The 17,457-nt window shown below is 40.0% G+C and overlaps 2 protein-coding genes across 3 annotated transcripts; one reads left to right on the forward strand and one right to left on the reverse strand.

The window, feature by feature from the left end:
- Positions 1-1,213: 1,213 nt before the first annotated feature.
- Positions 1,214-9,230, reverse strand: zbtb2b (zinc finger and BTB domain containing 2b). The gene is made up of 3 exons (XM_084952175.1): positions 8,920-9,230; positions 5,818-5,998; positions 1,214-5,589 (listed from the first exon to the last, which is right to left on the reverse strand). Exons 2-3 carry the CDS (start codon positions 5,988-5,990, stop codon positions 4,179-4,181), a joined length of 1,584 nt encoding a protein of 527 aa, XP_084808301.1. The 5' UTR covers positions 5,991-5,998; positions 8,920-9,230; the 3' UTR covers positions 1,214-4,178.
- A 279-nt stretch (positions 9,231-9,509) lies between these two features.
- Positions 9,510-17,392, forward strand: dcph1 (damage control phosphatase 1). 2 transcript variants are annotated; one of them, XM_084952177.1, is made up of 6 exons: positions 9,510-12,247; positions 12,657-12,674; positions 14,375-14,509; positions 14,603-14,844; positions 15,360-15,525; positions 15,873-17,392. In XM_084952177.1, the coding sequence occupies exons 1-6, from the start codon at positions 12,116-12,118 to the stop codon at positions 16,650-16,652; spliced, it is 1,473 nt and encodes a 490-aa protein (XP_084808303.1). In that variant the 5' UTR covers positions 9,510-12,115; the 3' UTR covers positions 16,653-17,392. The 2 variants fall into 2 exon arrangements, with proteins under 2 accessions (XP_084808303.1, XP_084808302.1); XM_084952176.1 differs by lacking the exons at positions 9,510-12,247; positions 12,657-12,674 and adding an exon at positions 13,683-14,029 and having other exon boundaries at positions 14,404-14,509.
- Positions 17,393-17,457: the final 65 nt, after the last annotated feature.

Consider the following 17,457-nt stretch of genomic DNA (forward strand, 5'->3'; position numbering starts at 1 on the left):
TGTGATGACATCCAAAGAGGGAGCTCGCAGTTCCCAGTTTTCATGGTGATGTTAAAGTCAGAGGAGGTTTAGAGATGTGGAGTCAGTGAGTCAGGAGAGTGTTTGTGACTATTACGCACAAGCACAACTCAGCACTCAGACACCCCACCGTGTAACTTTGTGTGGTGCACAACTGAATTTCAGACAGCTCTTTAGCACCACATAGTGATTGACAAGTATTTGTAAAGACAGAGGTCATGGTTAGCTGCTTGATTTTATACACCTCTCACTGAAAACACAATTGTAGCACAGTTCTGGTGTGCCAGAGAAGACATGCCAAATGGTTTCACCTCCAAAAAGCAGGTCTCACCAATTTTTGAATTCAGATCACTGGATTCTAGGTCCACAGTGCCACAGGTTTAGTTAGTTTGTTAAGCAAACCACTTACAGTAACCACCAATCATTCAATCATAAAGGGGCACCTAACTCACGGGACAAACCACTGTTTTATCTAGGCATAACAGACAACTTGGCAAAGAACCAAGTTTAAACTCCATCTTTAGACACTTTACTAGCAGCCTGTCACAAAACCACATACTTTAATCTAATTTCTTTACCCGAATCTGTGAAAAATACCAGATATAACACAGTTTGACAGACATAAAACAGCATGTTTGCACAAACAAGGTGATTCCCAAAGAGCTATAAGTTAAAATGTGGTATATCTCAGCATGGTGTGCAGAATGTCCTTAAAAAAATGAGGATGCTTGACAAGCAGAGGACTAAAGAAGACTACATATAAAAACTAGACGACTGAGACATGCATCTGGCTCTTCAGTTGATCCCTCTAATGTTCATTGAAGCCTTATCAGAAGTGATCTTAGTAAAAAGGTGGCTGTCATGAAGCCATTTTTGAAGGAAAACTGGGAGAAAAGACTGAAGTATTCAAATTACACAAGAACTGGACTTAAAATCAGTGGTAACAAGTCTACAGTTAAAAATTCTTATTCAAATCTTCTACGATGGAACCCCAGAAAGTTCATTCTGTTCATCTGGATGTGGCGTTTTCAGCGAGCGACATGTTTTATCACTTGGATGTTTCACAAAGCGTTTCTCACTGAAAATGACACATCCTTTCTTGGGACTTGGATGATTATGCATTTCTGGTAAATCAGTAGTAGTGACATAAAATGTGTCATCCAGAAGTTCTGCTGGTGGGGAAAACAAGACAAAATCATCAAAAAAGAAATGTTTTTATTGTTCTTTCTTCACAGAAAAAAAAAAGTCTATACAGAAAAGTTACTCACATTCCTGAGAATACAGATTGATCACAGTAGATGTCTGATGGGCACAGGGGGGCACTAACATTGTTTGCAGTCAAGTTTCATGGGTTAGGTTGGGGGGAGTCCTCACTGAAATTATCATCTCAAAACCAGCAAACGGAAAAGACAAAAAATTTAATCTTCCTGAGACACACAAACACATCCATTCAGTTACAAGACCGATGTGTCTAAAGCACAATTTCAACCTTGGGGAGGGTTAATCTTTTTTTTCTCCTTTTTTTTTTAAGCTGTGCATTTTTCTGTACATCGATGTAGCTCAGAGAAATAAAAGTCAGTAGTACAGCATTTCAACTGCCTCACTTGAGACAGTCATGCAAGAACCGCTCCCTGTTAGAAGACTGAACATTTGCACTAGTACATATTCACAGACATTTGTGCTTTTATGATAACTAAACTTGACATGAAGACAACTCCTGGCAAAATAGGTCGTTTATGTCATTGGCAACCACACAGTCAGACCGGTATAAATTAACTGTTTAAGTTTGAAAGCGTTCCCCTTCATTCGGGCTGAGCAAAGAGAAACAGCTCCATCTAGCGCATGGCTGGGCTAACTGCATCAAAGCAACAACTGCTTTCTGCTACTCAGGAAGAAAAAACAGATGGAAGCAAATTTTAAGCTGGGGGTAAAAGAAAACTGCTCTATCAACAGACTAAGCATGTTAAACGCACTAGAGATGAGCATTTTTAGTATTTTCATTAATTACTAAAATAATGCATTTACAACACGGGCAGTGTAACTTTTGTGTGCCTTAGTTGGCAGTTGTAGTTTCTCCCCATATTTCTAAATTGTTAAATTCATCTCTACCACCACCACCGCTATACTGTGTCATGGAGCAAGATAACAGTACGTGCAGTATGCTTCTGTTTTTGTACCCTCTTGGGAAATGGTATGGAAATACTTTAAAAGAGAATACGAGAAAAACTGGAGAAATTTGGAAGCACAGATTCTATTAAAAGTAAAGTAAAAAACGCAATTTTGTAACAAGTAATTTCCTCTTGGAGAGACATGTTTACACGCCGCCCTGCACTGACTTCATTGCAATACTTAAAAAAAAGAGGAAAAAAAAAGAACAGAAATTAAAGATATTTCTACGAGTAGATTTTTAATCACAGTTAAAATAAAGTTCAGTTCTGAAAAAGAGAAATGAAAATATACGCTTGTTAACAACTTTATCATTTAATTTACAGCAGTGGAGCTTATTATACTCGAGGATGAGAAATTATGTAAGGAGTAAAAACTTCCTAGCTTCACATTTATTCCACACTTATTCAAAAGATGTCTCACAAGTTCCAGTCATCAGTAGTACATACAAAGTGTTTGGATATCCCAAAGAATTGGTGAAAAGCACATTTTATAATTCCATATAATTACATAACCCTGTTACTTCGTATATCTTGCAAACTTCATGTTAATCAAAACTCCTCCTATATCCCACTGTCAGCTTGAACAAGCCCTACAGTTTTTCTATGAATCACAATTGCTGGTGCCACTACTTTTTTCTAATGTGGACAGAACTAAAGAACAGAAAACAAACAACTAAAAAACAAAACAACCCTTCAACTTCCCAAATAAATTCCCTTTTCACAAAATGATTTTTAAAATATATCAACAGTGAGCACTAAGTTGGCAAGTTAAGGAGGCTTAAAACCTAATTTTTTAAATCACAGCCTAATTTTTGGAGAAAGATATTTATTACGGTCATCCTTATGTGTGTTTTTTGAAAAGCGATTTTTCAACTAGTATACATAAATCTTTTCAATACAATGTAGTCTTTGTAAGTATAGCAGAGTATATAAAATAATAATAAAAATGTTACAAACAAATATAAGGATTTTTAGAAGATGACCCAGGCTAATTGTAAAGACAAGATGTAAAATATTGTACAGGACAGCTTTCCAACTAGGTATGCGTGTCTGAATGGATCATGTTGCTTCTTCAAATCAGAACCTAGTTCTTAAAAAGTTATACAATATGTCTCACACACTCACACACAGCAAGAAAGATGAGTCGAATCAAGCAGCACAACTGTAGACAGATGAAATGTGTTCCCTGTGACTTTTTCCTCAGTGGCCAAACACGTATTACGAAAAGAAATTGTGCTTTAATGTGGCGTGAAAGGACTGACGGAGGAACCTCAATCACAGTCCGCAGAACAGAAAGGAAACTAAATCGTTGCTGAGAATTAATGATTACATGTCGAGGTGTTCAATCTGCCAAGCCCTCACAAGTAGACTAATGGAAGACAAATGTAGTTTGATGCATATTAAGAATCTACTCAAATAAGAGCGCAGATTGTCTCAGGTTTGTGTACTTTCAGCCGGAAATTCTTATGCCTGATCTGTGAAATCAGCCTCTCATTTATGGACATGTAGAAGCGACTCTACTGTGCACGTCCAGAGGAATTGTTAGAACTTTGCACCTCTCACAAATTTAGCACAGGCAACTCATCTTGCAACATGCTGTCTCCTCCGGAACTGCCTCGGCTTCCTCTTCCTTTTATAGAGAAGAAACTGCCTCACCACAATAGTAGCTCATGAGAGTGTGGTACACCCTAACATGTCAGATATAATACCAATGTGCGCTAACAATTAAATGATAACACAAAACAGTGGTAGTCAAGCCTCAAGCCAAATGTCACGTATTTGATTTTCTTCCAAACAGAGCAAGCGTATTTACTTTAAACATTGTTTTATCGATCCTAAACACTGCACCTTTAAAAAAATAAAGTTTAAGAGAGCCTCAAACATACGCCACCTGACTATCTTCACCTTTAGCTTACCTATTGAACATAATTTAGATAACACACCGTTTTTTTTTTTTTTTTCAAAAACAGGACAGAAGCACAAGCCTTGGCACTATTCTACGAGGATTTCCTCAGTCTTTATGGGTTCTAGTGGGGTAACAGAGTTGGACAAATCTGAGCCTTCATCTTTGGAAAATTCTTCACGCGGGAGCAGCGCACCTGCACCCGAGTTTCCCTGCAGCCCCACTAATCCCCCTTGGGTGAAACACAGATGTCTGATCACCTCATTGGGGCTAGAGAAGGTAGTTGCACAAATGTTACACTTGTAAGGCTTCGATGAGCCCATAAACATCGCCTCCATCTGGTTGCTGTCGTCACCTGCAGCGCACAGCTCCATACTCTGCCGGTCCACCATGGTGTATGTGTCGGCCCCCTGGTTTAAGCACACGTGCCGGGCTGCCTGGTTGGCACGGCAAAAGCTCTTGCCACAAGTGCTGCATTTGAAAGGCTTTCCCGTGTGGATGTACATGTGTTCGCGCCAGTGGCTCTTCTGAATAAACTTGCGGCCACAAGTGGAGCACTCGTACTTCCGTCGCTTCACTTCCCGGTCCACGTCTGTGTTCTCCAGGTTGTCGATGTCCGCGATATCTGAAGGAGGAGGCGTATCGGCCTGAGAATTTAACCCTCCCACTCCCCAGCTGGAAGTGGACACCTCTGCTCGAGGAGAGTCTGAATTGGTACCTGAAACAGGGGTTTGCTCACTGTCGCTAATGATCTCGACCGCTGTCGGTGCAACCGAGCCACTTGACCCAGCCTTGTTTCCCTTTAGAACTCCCTCAGCTGGTAAGCCGTGCTCTTTAGTTATGACAGGTGAGAGTGAATTGCTGGGCTCAGTCGAGGTCTGCTGAAGAGCCTGTGTGTGCTGCAGGAGGTGCTCTCGCAGGAGACTTCTCTGGGTAAATCGACTCCTGCAGAGATGGCAGGAGTAATGCTTCCTAAAGGAGGAACTCCGCTTCATTATGCTGGGCTTTACATGGAGGATGGCACCTGCTGATGAACCGTCTGGACTTAGGATATCCATTACCCCGTCCTCAACCATAGGCTTTGCACCACTAGTTGAAGCCTCCACATCTGGGGGTGAGGAAGCTTGCTTGGGTGGTAAGGAATTTGTGTATGAACTAGTAGGCGGCGTGGCTGGATACTTTCCTTCTGAGCTCCCCTGCTCGGTATCAAAGGGTGAAGAGAGATTCTGCCGACTGGGCAGTCTGGCCGACAGCGCAACCTGTTGGTCAGAGATCTGGATGCCATAGAGAGAGGTTGAGAGGTTGATGCTTTGCTCGGGGTGGGAATACACAGACTGGCTTGCCTCCTGCAGGAGTGGATAGGCGTGCAGGAATCTGACCCCTTGCTCCAGTCGTGCAGGGTCTATGAGCTGTGGGGCAAGTTTGCCTGTGTACATCAGGTTGAGGAGGTAGCTGAAGATATCTGGCTGTATGTCCGTAGCCTTAAGACGCACACAGTCACTAAAATACATACAGAATATGGTCAGTTAACATCAAATGATACCTGAGATTTTTTTTTTTTTAAAAAAAGCAACAGCAAAATGCTGCAACAAGTTTCAGTTTTCAGCAGGAAAGACAACAGATTCAAGCTAGGACTCCTGATGTCTGAATAATTAAAAACCTGTAACAAGTTGTTTATCACTTCTGAGCTATTTCTCTGATACAACTATTAGTACTCTCCCGCTATACCTGTCTTGGTGAATGAAGAGCATTCTAAAGTAGTTGGAGAAGGCAGCGAGGACGGCTTTGTGGGCTTTGAAGAAGACATCTCCTATAGCCACGGTGCAGTCGCACAGGAAGCCAAACTCTCTCTGAGCGTTAAGCTGCTGCAGCAGGATAAGACCATGGTTGGCCAACTCCATTCTTCAACCTGCACAAAGACGCACAAAAACACACACAGACACAAGCGACAGTAAGTTTCCTGTCTGGAAGCAGACCAGAGTGTATTGTGACCACAAAGAGTTAGGCTGACGGTGGAGATCTAACGACCCTGTAAAGGCTAACTTGACGCAAACATAAAGAATCATTTAGTGACACTGGAGATCATTTCTCAAGCAATAATTCACAGAAACGCATGCTTATCAAAGGTATGATTTAGCAAATCCAAACATCTTAATCTGATTGGCTAACTGTATTGAACTCCTGTGGATATTGAGTGTTGTACATTGGTAGACGTGGGAAAAACAAGTCGGCTTCTTATTTAAATTTCATCCAGAACATCAGACGCATGGAAAAATATTCTTGTTCTGAATGAACTTCAGAGACCAGACACTTTTAATCAATTTTATCCAGACTGATATGCCTGCCTTTGAAGTTTTCAAACTAGCTTTGTACTCAGAGTCCCTAACTGACTTCTAATGGCAGTCTCAAAAACGCTACCCTGAGCTGATGAGAAAACAACAAAACCTAATCATGAAAATTGCAAAATGTCTAACAAAGGCTGTGTTTCTATGGTGATGGATATATATCCATCAAATGATAAATCTATTTTAACAAAAATACACCTTTAAATTGCATTTAAATTCCTATAACAGGAAACTCATCTACTAAATGTGTGAGAGAGGAACATATACAAAAACCTTTTTTTAATTAATACATAATTCTGAAAAAGGTTTCCACTCAGAATACTTAATGGAGAAATTAAAAAATTATATCACCATACTACAAACAAACATTGACACAAAAAAAAATCAGTCAAAGGGCCTCAAATGACATCCTGGTAGGTAGAAATTTCATGCTTTTTAAATTGATGCTATGTTTTCCACGATGTTTGAGCCTTTAAAAGTTGAAGGAGATAACCACATATAATTTTCAGGTCTGAATAACACATTTGAGCTCTTTTAAAAACTGTGACCTCCGGTGAAAATGCACTAACTGTTATATACTATACCTGCAGCTCTTGTCTGTGTACAATTAACTTTTTGAAGTACTCAGTTCTGAGTAAGTCCTGGGAATTCAAACTCAAGGAGCATTTCTGAGCTCTGCGGCTTCATCTAACCAATGAGATGAGCTTTTGCTGACCCTAGGTCACCGGAGGACTGAGAGGGCTTTGGGCGATCACATGACCAGGGTTAAGGGTGTCGACACACATTCCTAAGACAAACTGGTTCTAGCCCTGTTCAGTAGATAACCATGTGGATCTCCTTTCTACAACAGTTCTCCACATCACGCAAGCAGACAATAAGGGAAACCTCACCACTTAACTTCTCATACAGATCAGAATGTGTAGCACCACAAAAAAGCATTCAAAAGCCCTCCGCACATCTGCTTCAGAGGTCAGAGTGCAAAGAAGCTGGCATTGCAGCACACCAGGAACATGCTAGAGTTTCTGCAATAAAAACTGACACAGAAGGCTCAGAAGACTAAATCATAATATAGACCACCTTTGATTCTGTCACACATATTAATATACACTAGGTAGATACACCTTGCTAAAATTACAATTCAGCACTACATCCAACCTCCACCAATGCTAAACTGCTCACTTTTCTTCATTCACAACAGACAGCTTACAGTCAATTACAGGTGAAATGAATGATCACTCAATCAATCAATAATAACTTTTCTTAAAAAGTATTTTGCCCTAATTTGGTCATCATACATTAGACATTCAAACCATGTCTCTAAAATAAATGGAAAAAAACCGAACATCATAATTTTTATGGTTTTACTGCTAGGTTGTTATTTTTATCTAGGTGTGCTACAGCTGCGTGTCCTCTTTACAGCACTGCTATATACCTAACAATCAATGAATGGTTTTATTAATAGTTGCCCTGATCCTGGGTACCTACTCTATCACAACATCATAGTTGCTTTTTGAGTACAGTGACATGCATATGTATATTATATATCGAATTTTATGTTCACTAGTTTTCGGTTTACAAAGCAGCACAGGAAAACTAAAAACAACACGACAGAGGCAAATGTTGTCCTTAATGGCTGCTAAACCCACAAGAGAACCAGAAATCATTAATGTATCAGAATCTTCAGTCATTAATTGACTGCTCTTTCTTAATAAATAACCTTTTCACTTGGTTCCCTAAAGACAATGTTGAAGAACGTCAATTGGGAGGTATGACTGTAAGATTATTATATATATATATAGAAACTGCAAAAGTATTTATTTCTATATGCTGCGGGTTTCTGCAACACCAGAAATCGCGGTGAGCCTCCGAATCCGCCTGTTTTCTTAAAGCAGTCTAATTTGGGGGTTAACTTACGCGATTTTGTAAGATAACAGTACTATTTAACCGCAATCGAGCAACTCGAAAGCCAATAGAGTACGTCTTAATCAATACTAAGTTGTTCGTAACAATGTAGCACCGCCCCTGCTGTGATGTAGACATGTGGAACAGTTACTTCCGTAGTGAGATTCTCCGAAAAAAATACACCGTACAAGTGCCCATGAGGGAAGCATGCGAGGAAGGTAAACACGCTACAGAAATAAAGCATTTCATTACAGAGAACAGAAAATTATACGTCGAGTACATAAAGAAGCCCAGACGGAGCGTACAACACAAGCGCGCTTGGACCGAGTCCTGTCCCTGCCTCGGGTCTCTCTCGGTTGCTATTGCTAGCGCGAGAAAACGGACGTGCGCGCACGTGCGCGGCCAACACACACACACGAGGAAAGAGAGCGAGCGACGCAAGGGGGATGGGGCTGGTCACGAACGCGTTTCTTTTAACTTCCCCGTGACAATTACAGTATTAACCGAAGCACACACGAGTAGCGCACTAATTTTACAACACAAGTAAACGAACTGGTTGGTATGTCGCTAAAAACAACCGTACCTGCGCGCTCCTTAAATTGGCGGAGTTTGCCGTGTCGCCGTTGTTTGTTTGTTACCGGAGACTCGTCCGTCCTCTGGGCTCGCAGCAGCTTCAACTGTTCCTTGTAAACGCTGCATTCGTTGGCAGCGGAGAGAGGGTCGTCCGTCGGTGTTTTCCGGTTAGGGGTTTTACGTTACAATCACATGACTGTGGGTAAAAGCCAGCCAAAAACAGCCGTTGTAAAATCCGTTGAGCAGGGGGCGTTTGAGTTAACGTTAATTTCCCGCACTGTGTAACCGCCGCGAGATCAACCCCCGCTTGCCAGCTTTCTTTTTTTTTTTTTGACAGTCGGCAGAAGAGGTTGAACACAAACAGCCAGCAGCTCCACACAGTCTGCGAGTTAATAATTGTGCCGCTGCCGTTAACGACACGTAAACATAAAACCAAACTGTGGCAGTGAGTGTCTCTGTGTGTTGGCCATGACTTTTTGGCCACATTACAAACTGCGTTACTCACAGTCGTCTCATGTTTGCATATTCGGTTAAAGTAGATTTTCAACAAGTTAAAGGGCAGTATAGAGATACTTAAGCTAGGCTAACGCAACCGTGCATGTCGGGGGCTGTTGCAGACATCAAATAACGGTTCAAAAGACGAATTAAGATATCTATTACGTAACACGCTAGGTTTAAATGGTCATTATGATTTTACTTTTGTTTTTAACAGTAATAAAGATTAGGGGAGAAATACTAATTTGTTTATTTTTATTTACAACTTTAACACTTTTATAGTATTTCTTAAATCAGATAAGAATATTAAATGTATTCACACTGATTATTAAAAAATTGCATTGTTCTTTGGAATAAGAAAAGTGGTCGCTTTTATGAAGAAGAGGCCATACTTAATATACTTGTTTAGATTATAATCGAGTAATAATCGAGTAATATAATAGTAATATAATAGTAATATAATCGAGTAATAATAATATTGCAGTTGAAAACCTAACTGTATGATGATGAATTATATATAACTCAAGACGCTTTTCTTTGCAAGCTCCTTTGACTACGATGACCTGGATGACTGAGAACCTTCACAGACATATATAACTCAAACATCCACAATCCTGCTGCTGAACTAAAGCATGGTGTATGTGTTGTTTTGCTGTTCATGTCTCTATATTATACATAATACTGTCAATATCCCATGCATATACTGTATATATAACTAGTCATCCATCTGTTATTTGTTCCACAATTTATTGCACTCTGCACCATTGCATTGCAAATATAAATCTAAACACACTGTACACGTTGTTATTGTTTGTGTTATGTTGCTGTTGTCTTTTTGTCTATTCTGTTAAGTACATTGAAAGCAAAGAGAAAAAAGCAGAGCCCAAATCCTTGTTTGTTTTCATATACTTGACCAATAAAGCTGATTCTGATTGTGATCACTGTTGGTCTGTTTTGGTTCCAGTTTCTTAAACAAATCCCTTTATCTTTCAGCAAAACAGAATTTCAGAATTCAAGAACCACATTAAGTAGATCTGTAACACAACTTAAAAGTCTATACTGTCTTTTTATGGTAACTACTTGGTTCCTATATGACTATATCATGTCACATGTTTGGGTAATTTTATATTTAGATATTTTATCAGTAGTCTGGCTATTTATTGTCACTTCTTTTTTATTTGTGGAACTAAAGTAATTTCCTGCCACATCTGTAAAAGAGTACAAATAGTAGCAAAGAAACCAACACTGTACTCTGTATTCTGTAGTGGTAACTTGCCTTGGCAGTGTTATATGTGTAAATTCCTAGTTGCAAACACAGTTAAGGTCTAATATTTCATTAACTTTGTATCACCCAATCACTTGGACACCAACTATAACATTTCTGTTTCTTTTATTTTCAAAAGTTTAATTCCTCAATAAAAAGATGTCCCCTACATCAGTGAAAGTTGCCCAGCAAAGCAAGCTAAAAAATATGTTGCAGAGTTACTTCTTGGAACAGGTTTGGTTGTGATGTCACCAGGCATGCTCACCGGTGCGCACCTTAAACTCGTGTTATAAGCGAGACACTTTCCACCTACAACTATGTGATGTGAAAACTCTGAAAATGCATCAATTTGTATAGAGTTCAGGAGGGGGCTTTAAGTTACAGCTGTTACTTTGTGAGCTCAAAAAAAGAAAAGAAAAAAAAAACAAATGCATTGGGAAACTCAAAATGTTGGAAGTCTTATTCTGAAAAGTTTTGTGAAGGGGAAGTAGTTTCAGTTGAATTTTAACCAAAACCAGAGACACAGAAAGTATAGGCGGACCTTTTCACGAGTGTACTTTGGAGTCATGTCAATATTTTGTCATCAGATGTTGTCATCAGCAAGTTGCTGGATGTTGTCCCAGTGTAAACACCATTTTTTTCCAAGGCCTGCCATTACTGAGCTACATTTAAGGACACAGGGTTCGCAAGGGAGGATGAATCTAAGCAAGTTGTGGCTCTTTGAAAATGCTTGCTTTGCAGGAGGCTGGGTGGAGTCTATTCAAAGGAGGTGGGACGTAAGGGCTTTTAAGTCTTTGTCCTGTTAACAAAAAAAGGAGAAACAATCTTGGCCATAACATTACTTAAGCTACTCGGTTAATAAAAATGTAGATTTATGGATGGTTCAAAATATTTAACAAGCAAAACATGGATTAAGACCACGAGGACGTCAAGAACAAAAGCATATTTGATTTGATTACTGAAAGATGCACAGCAGGGATGTACTGAATGTAGTAGATAAACTGTAAACCACTGGATCACTGTTACTGTTTACAATGAGGATCAATACATTCAAGCTTTATTCTGTGTCATTAGGATAAATGTACTCCTTCCCACGTTTGTTTATATGGACTTAATCTGTCTTAAATTTTCCTCAGAACAACTTATTCTTTGCCGTTATTACCGGTTAATTCATCTGCGCTGCAGTAACGTATCTTTTAACACGAGAATGGTGAGATTTGTGCCTGTTCCTGCAGTTTCTAGGGGCTTGTCGCACAAACGAAATCCTGCTGTTAAGTAATGCATGGCGTGACTGCGTGTGGGGAGCTGAAACACCCAGCTGAACAAGGCCTTTAACGTTAACTGCCGCCCTGCCCCCGTCCTTGGCCTGTTTTGAAACCGGAGTGGTGAGTCACTGCTCTCTCGGTTTAGAAAAACAGATCCGGCCAGGCTGGGGCCCGGCGGGGGGATGGGAAGCCGGCGATGGATGAACAGCGGAGGTGGACGCAGCTGGACTCCCACTCCCAAGGACCCCGACATCCTGACAACCGCCCGGCAGTGTTCCCATAGTGACCGCGGGGATGATCTGAGAGAAGGGAAAGCACCGCCTGAATTAATTGATATGCGCATCTCTCCAGGCCAGTAATCGTGACAGCAGAGTCAGTTGGCCATGTTTCTCATAAAAGGGGAAGCCCGGATCCCCCCCTCCCCACCCCAAAACCGACCGCGAATTTACGTCATTAGGCCTACTCTGTTGCCATGTTTTGTTTGTTTTATTTTGTTGTATTTTTTCCTGGAGTTGATCAAACACGATATATACAGTGCATGTTACCCTGTTATTTTTGGCATACCAGAGTCATGTGTATCACAAGCTAAAAATAACGTATTATATTTTGTATTCTTTGGCTGTTAGTTTGACTGCTCTTCTGTTACTTGCCAATTAAATTTTCCATTTTCGTTAATCATTGATTGGTTGATTTTCGTAACCTTCTTGGCTATAAATGAAGGAGTCGTTAAAAAGGGTGTCAGTAGGTCAACTTTTCTCTAAGCTTTTCGGTCAATGCTTGTCTGCCGAAAAGTGATTTCCGATTTTTCCACGTGTTTCATGTGTTAGTATCTTTATTTACATTAGTAAATACACCGTAGTGAATGTGATTTAGATAGATATTACATAGATAAAATAAAGTCTCTGCATTTGACACCGACTCTGTGTTACTGTGCTACTGTGCACATTATAATCAATCAAGTTATTTTTGGTCATTAAAGTATGCTCATAGAACTGTACAATTTCCTCTGCCATCTTGGCCAGATCTGTCTTGAAAAATAAATTTTTACATTTACGCCATCTCATATAAAATATTAGGTTGAATTGTTTTATGTTCAGACTTAAAACTTGTTCATTTTTTTAAAAGTTTATCTTGTAAGAGCAAGGATTACGTTTTGCTTTTTACCTGGTTAAATAAAGGAAATGTAGCATTTACCAAAAAAGATTCGATGTTTTACATGTGCGTGTTTTTGTTTCACATGTTGGCCGGCAAACTAATGAAAAGCACAGCTAGTTGTAGATGTAGAATTTAGTAAAGGTTTTAAGAAGGAAGAAGAAACAACATATATAACATATTAATATATAACATAACCCATTCATAACTCATTTTGCCCACATTCTATATTTACTAATATAAGCAAACATATTACACACAAAAAACGACACTTGTATGCATTGTTATTCTTCCACATTTGACAAGGGTCAGAAACAGGAAGTCACTGGAAACCGCAGTACCCAACCCCGCCCACTCCTCCTCCCCTTTTGCCGCCAAAAACCCTTTGGCCTTTTCTAATAGGGTGAATGAATGTCTCCATGACAATTGTTGCCCTGGACAACAAGTGATGCTCAGCGTGCTACCTCAGCAGCTCAATGCAACGCGGCAGGCGTACCAACCTTAGAGCCACCTGAGATAACACCAGCTTTGAGACCTTTGATATTTAAGGTAATATCTATTACTGAAACAGTTGATACGCGTTGAAAATGCAGTCTCGGTAACAGTTTGACAGGTTGTCAGCACTGTAGTTTACATGTTAACCGTTAGATGGTAGCATCGTGTCCCTCACTAAAAGCACAAAGCGCAAGCGGGAAGAAATGTATTTTTACAAATGTAAAAATATTCTTAGCAAAAATAAGAAGTGAACCCTGGGGCAACCTACTTCAACACGTGACTTCTGCAGAAAAGCAGACGTCACCTTTAACCTCCTAGCTATTCAAGAAACTTTATTGCTGTCCCAGTGCTTTTATTGATAAAGTTTGAATTTGAACCCCTGCTAACATCATGGCGACGGATCAAACTATGCACGGAGTTCCCACTTCATTGTCTGCCAGAGTGGTTGGGTAGGTTGACAGCTGATTACTTGACTTTATCGCAGAATTTTTAATAACCTGGGGATTTACGTTTCCTTATGAAAATGGTCTCGTAACGTTGGGACGGTAGAGTCCAGACTAGCAATAGCATTAGCTTCCTGCTAGCTGTAAGTTGGCAGTGATGGTGTGTAGATATTCAAGCACAGGACGTTGTTTAGGTCAAACCAGAAATTTTATGGGTAAACAAAGATAAGCATGCGAAGGTAATATCACTCCAGGGAGTATACTTTTTGTATTCCACAAAGAAAAAGCTAAGCTTACAGATGGCTTATTAGCTAGTTAACTTGCAAATCAGTGCTGCAGTATAAAAGGGAGATATTCTTGGTTATATGTTTTCTCTGCAGGTCATTTGCTTATTTGACCGTTAGAGACAGACTACCCACCATCCTGACCAAAGTTGTTGACACAATTCATCGCAATAAAAACAAGTTTTTTGAGGAATACGGAGAGGTAAGACCACGTTCATTCAATTGAGGCAGTTATGAGGTTCACGTTAAGACTTGCGTTGGATTTTGCCGGTGCTTCCCCTTTATTTTCAACCAGGTGGGTATCCAGGCAGAGAAGCAAGCTATATCTCTGCTATCTAAGCTGAGGAATGAGCTGCAAACTGACAAGCCAGTGCTAGCACTGACAGACGGCCTACCGGACACAGATTCCTGGAACCAATACCTAGAGAGGCAGCAGAGACTGCAAGGTGACCAGGAGCCTGTCAGCTGGTTCAAGTCTCCCTGGCTTTACGTGGAGTGCTACATGTACCGTAGGATACACGAGGCGCTCTTGCTCAAGTGAGAAGAATTTATATGTTACAATGGAAGCTACTGTAGATGTAAACCCTGGAATTTTGTAATAACTTTTAGTATATTACTGAGGGATACTTTTTTATACTGACAAAACCTTGGTACTGACTGATATAGTGGTGCATAGAAAAAACAAAAACACAGTGGCATTGGTTAGTGGATAAATGATTTTGACCATCAACATCAACCTTGAGTTTCACAACCGGTGGACCTTCAGTAAATATGTTCCTCTGCCAAGGCTTGTATTTATCTCTTTGTTTGTTAGCCAGGTTAGACAAAAATTAACATAACTGAATTTCATGAAACTTTATGCAAAGGTACAATAGAAGACAAGGAAGCACCCACTTAGTTGTTGTGTAAATCCAGATCAGTTGCTTTGAAAATGAGCTCTATCTTTGGCAGAGGATATGCTCTCCAATTCCCTTTCTCATTTCTTTTTAGATTGTGTTTGTTTAGTTTTTGTTATGATTTCTGTTATGATTTTATTTCTTCTTTTATTTCAGTCCTCCCATCAGTGACTTTGATGTCTTTAATGAGGGAAAGACTCAGAGCTTTACTGAGTCTTCACAGGCTGTGATGTCCTTGTGTACGTACTTGGAGGGCATCAAGAACAACATAGACGAGCTGTCTAAGAATCCGCTGTTTGAGCATTTCAGCAAACTAATGCAGGTCAGTTCAATTTATATCCTTAAAGCTATACATTTAAAAGATTCTCAGTGTGTAAGTTACTATTCTTTTTTTCAATTTTCCATTTGTATTTATTTAAATTATTTATTTATTTATTTAAAACTTTGCTTTTTAGTATTTAAAAGTGAGTGATTCTGGCTACACCTGAGATGAATAGTCCTCTTGTGAATCATTGTTGTGATTGGTAGGCTAATTTAAAATGAACCCACTAATACCAGTGGGATTAGACCTTCAAAACTGCAATAAATGTGGTGCATTAGTTCTTGGAGATTTGATGTTTTACAGTAATCAGTTACTATTTATTGAATACATTTTGTGACTCTTTTAAGGTATCTCTGTGGGGAAACAAGTGTGATCTGTCAATATCTGCTGGCCAAGAGAACTCCCAGAAGACCAGTCCACTAGATTCCCTCTACAGCCTCCTGCCCTTCATCCTGGTGGATGACACCAAAAGGGTATGGTCAGCTCTTATTTCTGCGCAGAGGCCAAGAGAGTCAGGGAAAACCACTGCAGACAGAGTGGACATTGTGCTAGACAATGCTGGCTTCGAGTTGGTCACTGACTTGGTCTTAGCAGACTTCCTGGTTTCCTCTGGCCTTGCACGTCAGATTCATTTTCATGGCAAATCCATCCCGTGGTTTGTCTCTGACGTCACAGCTAAAGATTTTCAGTGGACCATTCGGCAGGCCATGGCAACCAATCACAAGTGGGTTTCCAAATGTGGTGTTCAGTGGCAGAGGTACTTGAAAGAGGGAATGTGGTGCTATCATGATCATCCTTTCTGGACACAGCCCCATGAGTTCTGCGACATGGCAGCCGATGCTCCTGACCTGTATACAACCCTGCAGGGAGCAGACCTGGTGCTGTTTAAAGGCGATCTCAACTACAGGAAGCTGACTGGAGACAGGGACTGGGAGCACACAGTAAGCTTTGAAACTGCACTGCGAGGCTTTGGGCCTGCACCACTGTGCAGCCTGAGGACTCTCAAGGCCAACATTCAGGTTGGTCTGCAACTGGGACAAGGGGAGAAGCTTACCTCCCAAGATCCAAGCTGGATGACTAGCGGCAAGTACGCTGTGATTCAGTTCCACAATCCAAAGTCAGAATAGTAAGGTTCAAATCAGGAACTCACTTTGATGACATGGGTTTAAAAAGAAGCTTCATAAGCAGGCGATACCTTTAAACCACTAGACACTTAAGTTAGGGGAATTGTTAAATGCTGTTTACTAGCACTTCATCAAGTTTGATTCAGGAACGCGCACAATAATTAATACTCAGTAATAATTTCATAAAAAGCCATCTCATATCAAAATTTCACATCTTGCTTTTATCCCAAATGTGTTGTAAACCATGAATTTAGTCATACTGTTTACAGGTTAATGCTGTGAGCAATTACTGAGTAAAAACTGAGTATGAATTCTATAGCAGAAACAGTTTTGCATGCAGTTGTGAGAATGATGTAAATCTAACTTATAGTTTGTTTGGGGTTTTTTTTGTTGTTGTTGTTTTTCTTTCTTTTTTTGTCTTTTTTTTTTTTATTCAGCTCAGGTTGTTTTACTCCGTGTGATTACAGCGAGTTAAGTTCACCAAAAGCAGATCATAACATTTTTTGAAAACTACATTGTTGTTGGAGCAGTGTAACAATAAGTGGCATGTGCTTGTTTTGCTTAAAATGGGAACCTGGACCTCTGTCTCCATAGATAAAAGTGGATGTCTCTTTGCACATTGTCATGTCGTTTGTCACTTTTAGTAATCAACAGGTGATGTTAACTGGATCCCATAGTGCTGCTGGGTGAAAATGTTATTTTGATCATTTGTTTCGATTTAATAAATCACTACTATGACTCTGCTCTTTTTCCTTTTGTCGTACTTTACAAGCAAGAAAAATGTTTTGTTTTTTTTTGTATACTAATA

Source organism: Perissodus microlepis, chromosome 15 (genome assembly GCF_051167445.1).
Source record: "Perissodus microlepis isolate ML-2025 ecotype Zambia chromosome 15, ASM5116744v1, whole genome shotgun sequence".
In the NCBI taxonomy this organism is placed as follows: domain Eukaryota; kingdom Metazoa; phylum Chordata; class Actinopteri; order Cichliformes; family Cichlidae; genus Perissodus; species Perissodus microlepis.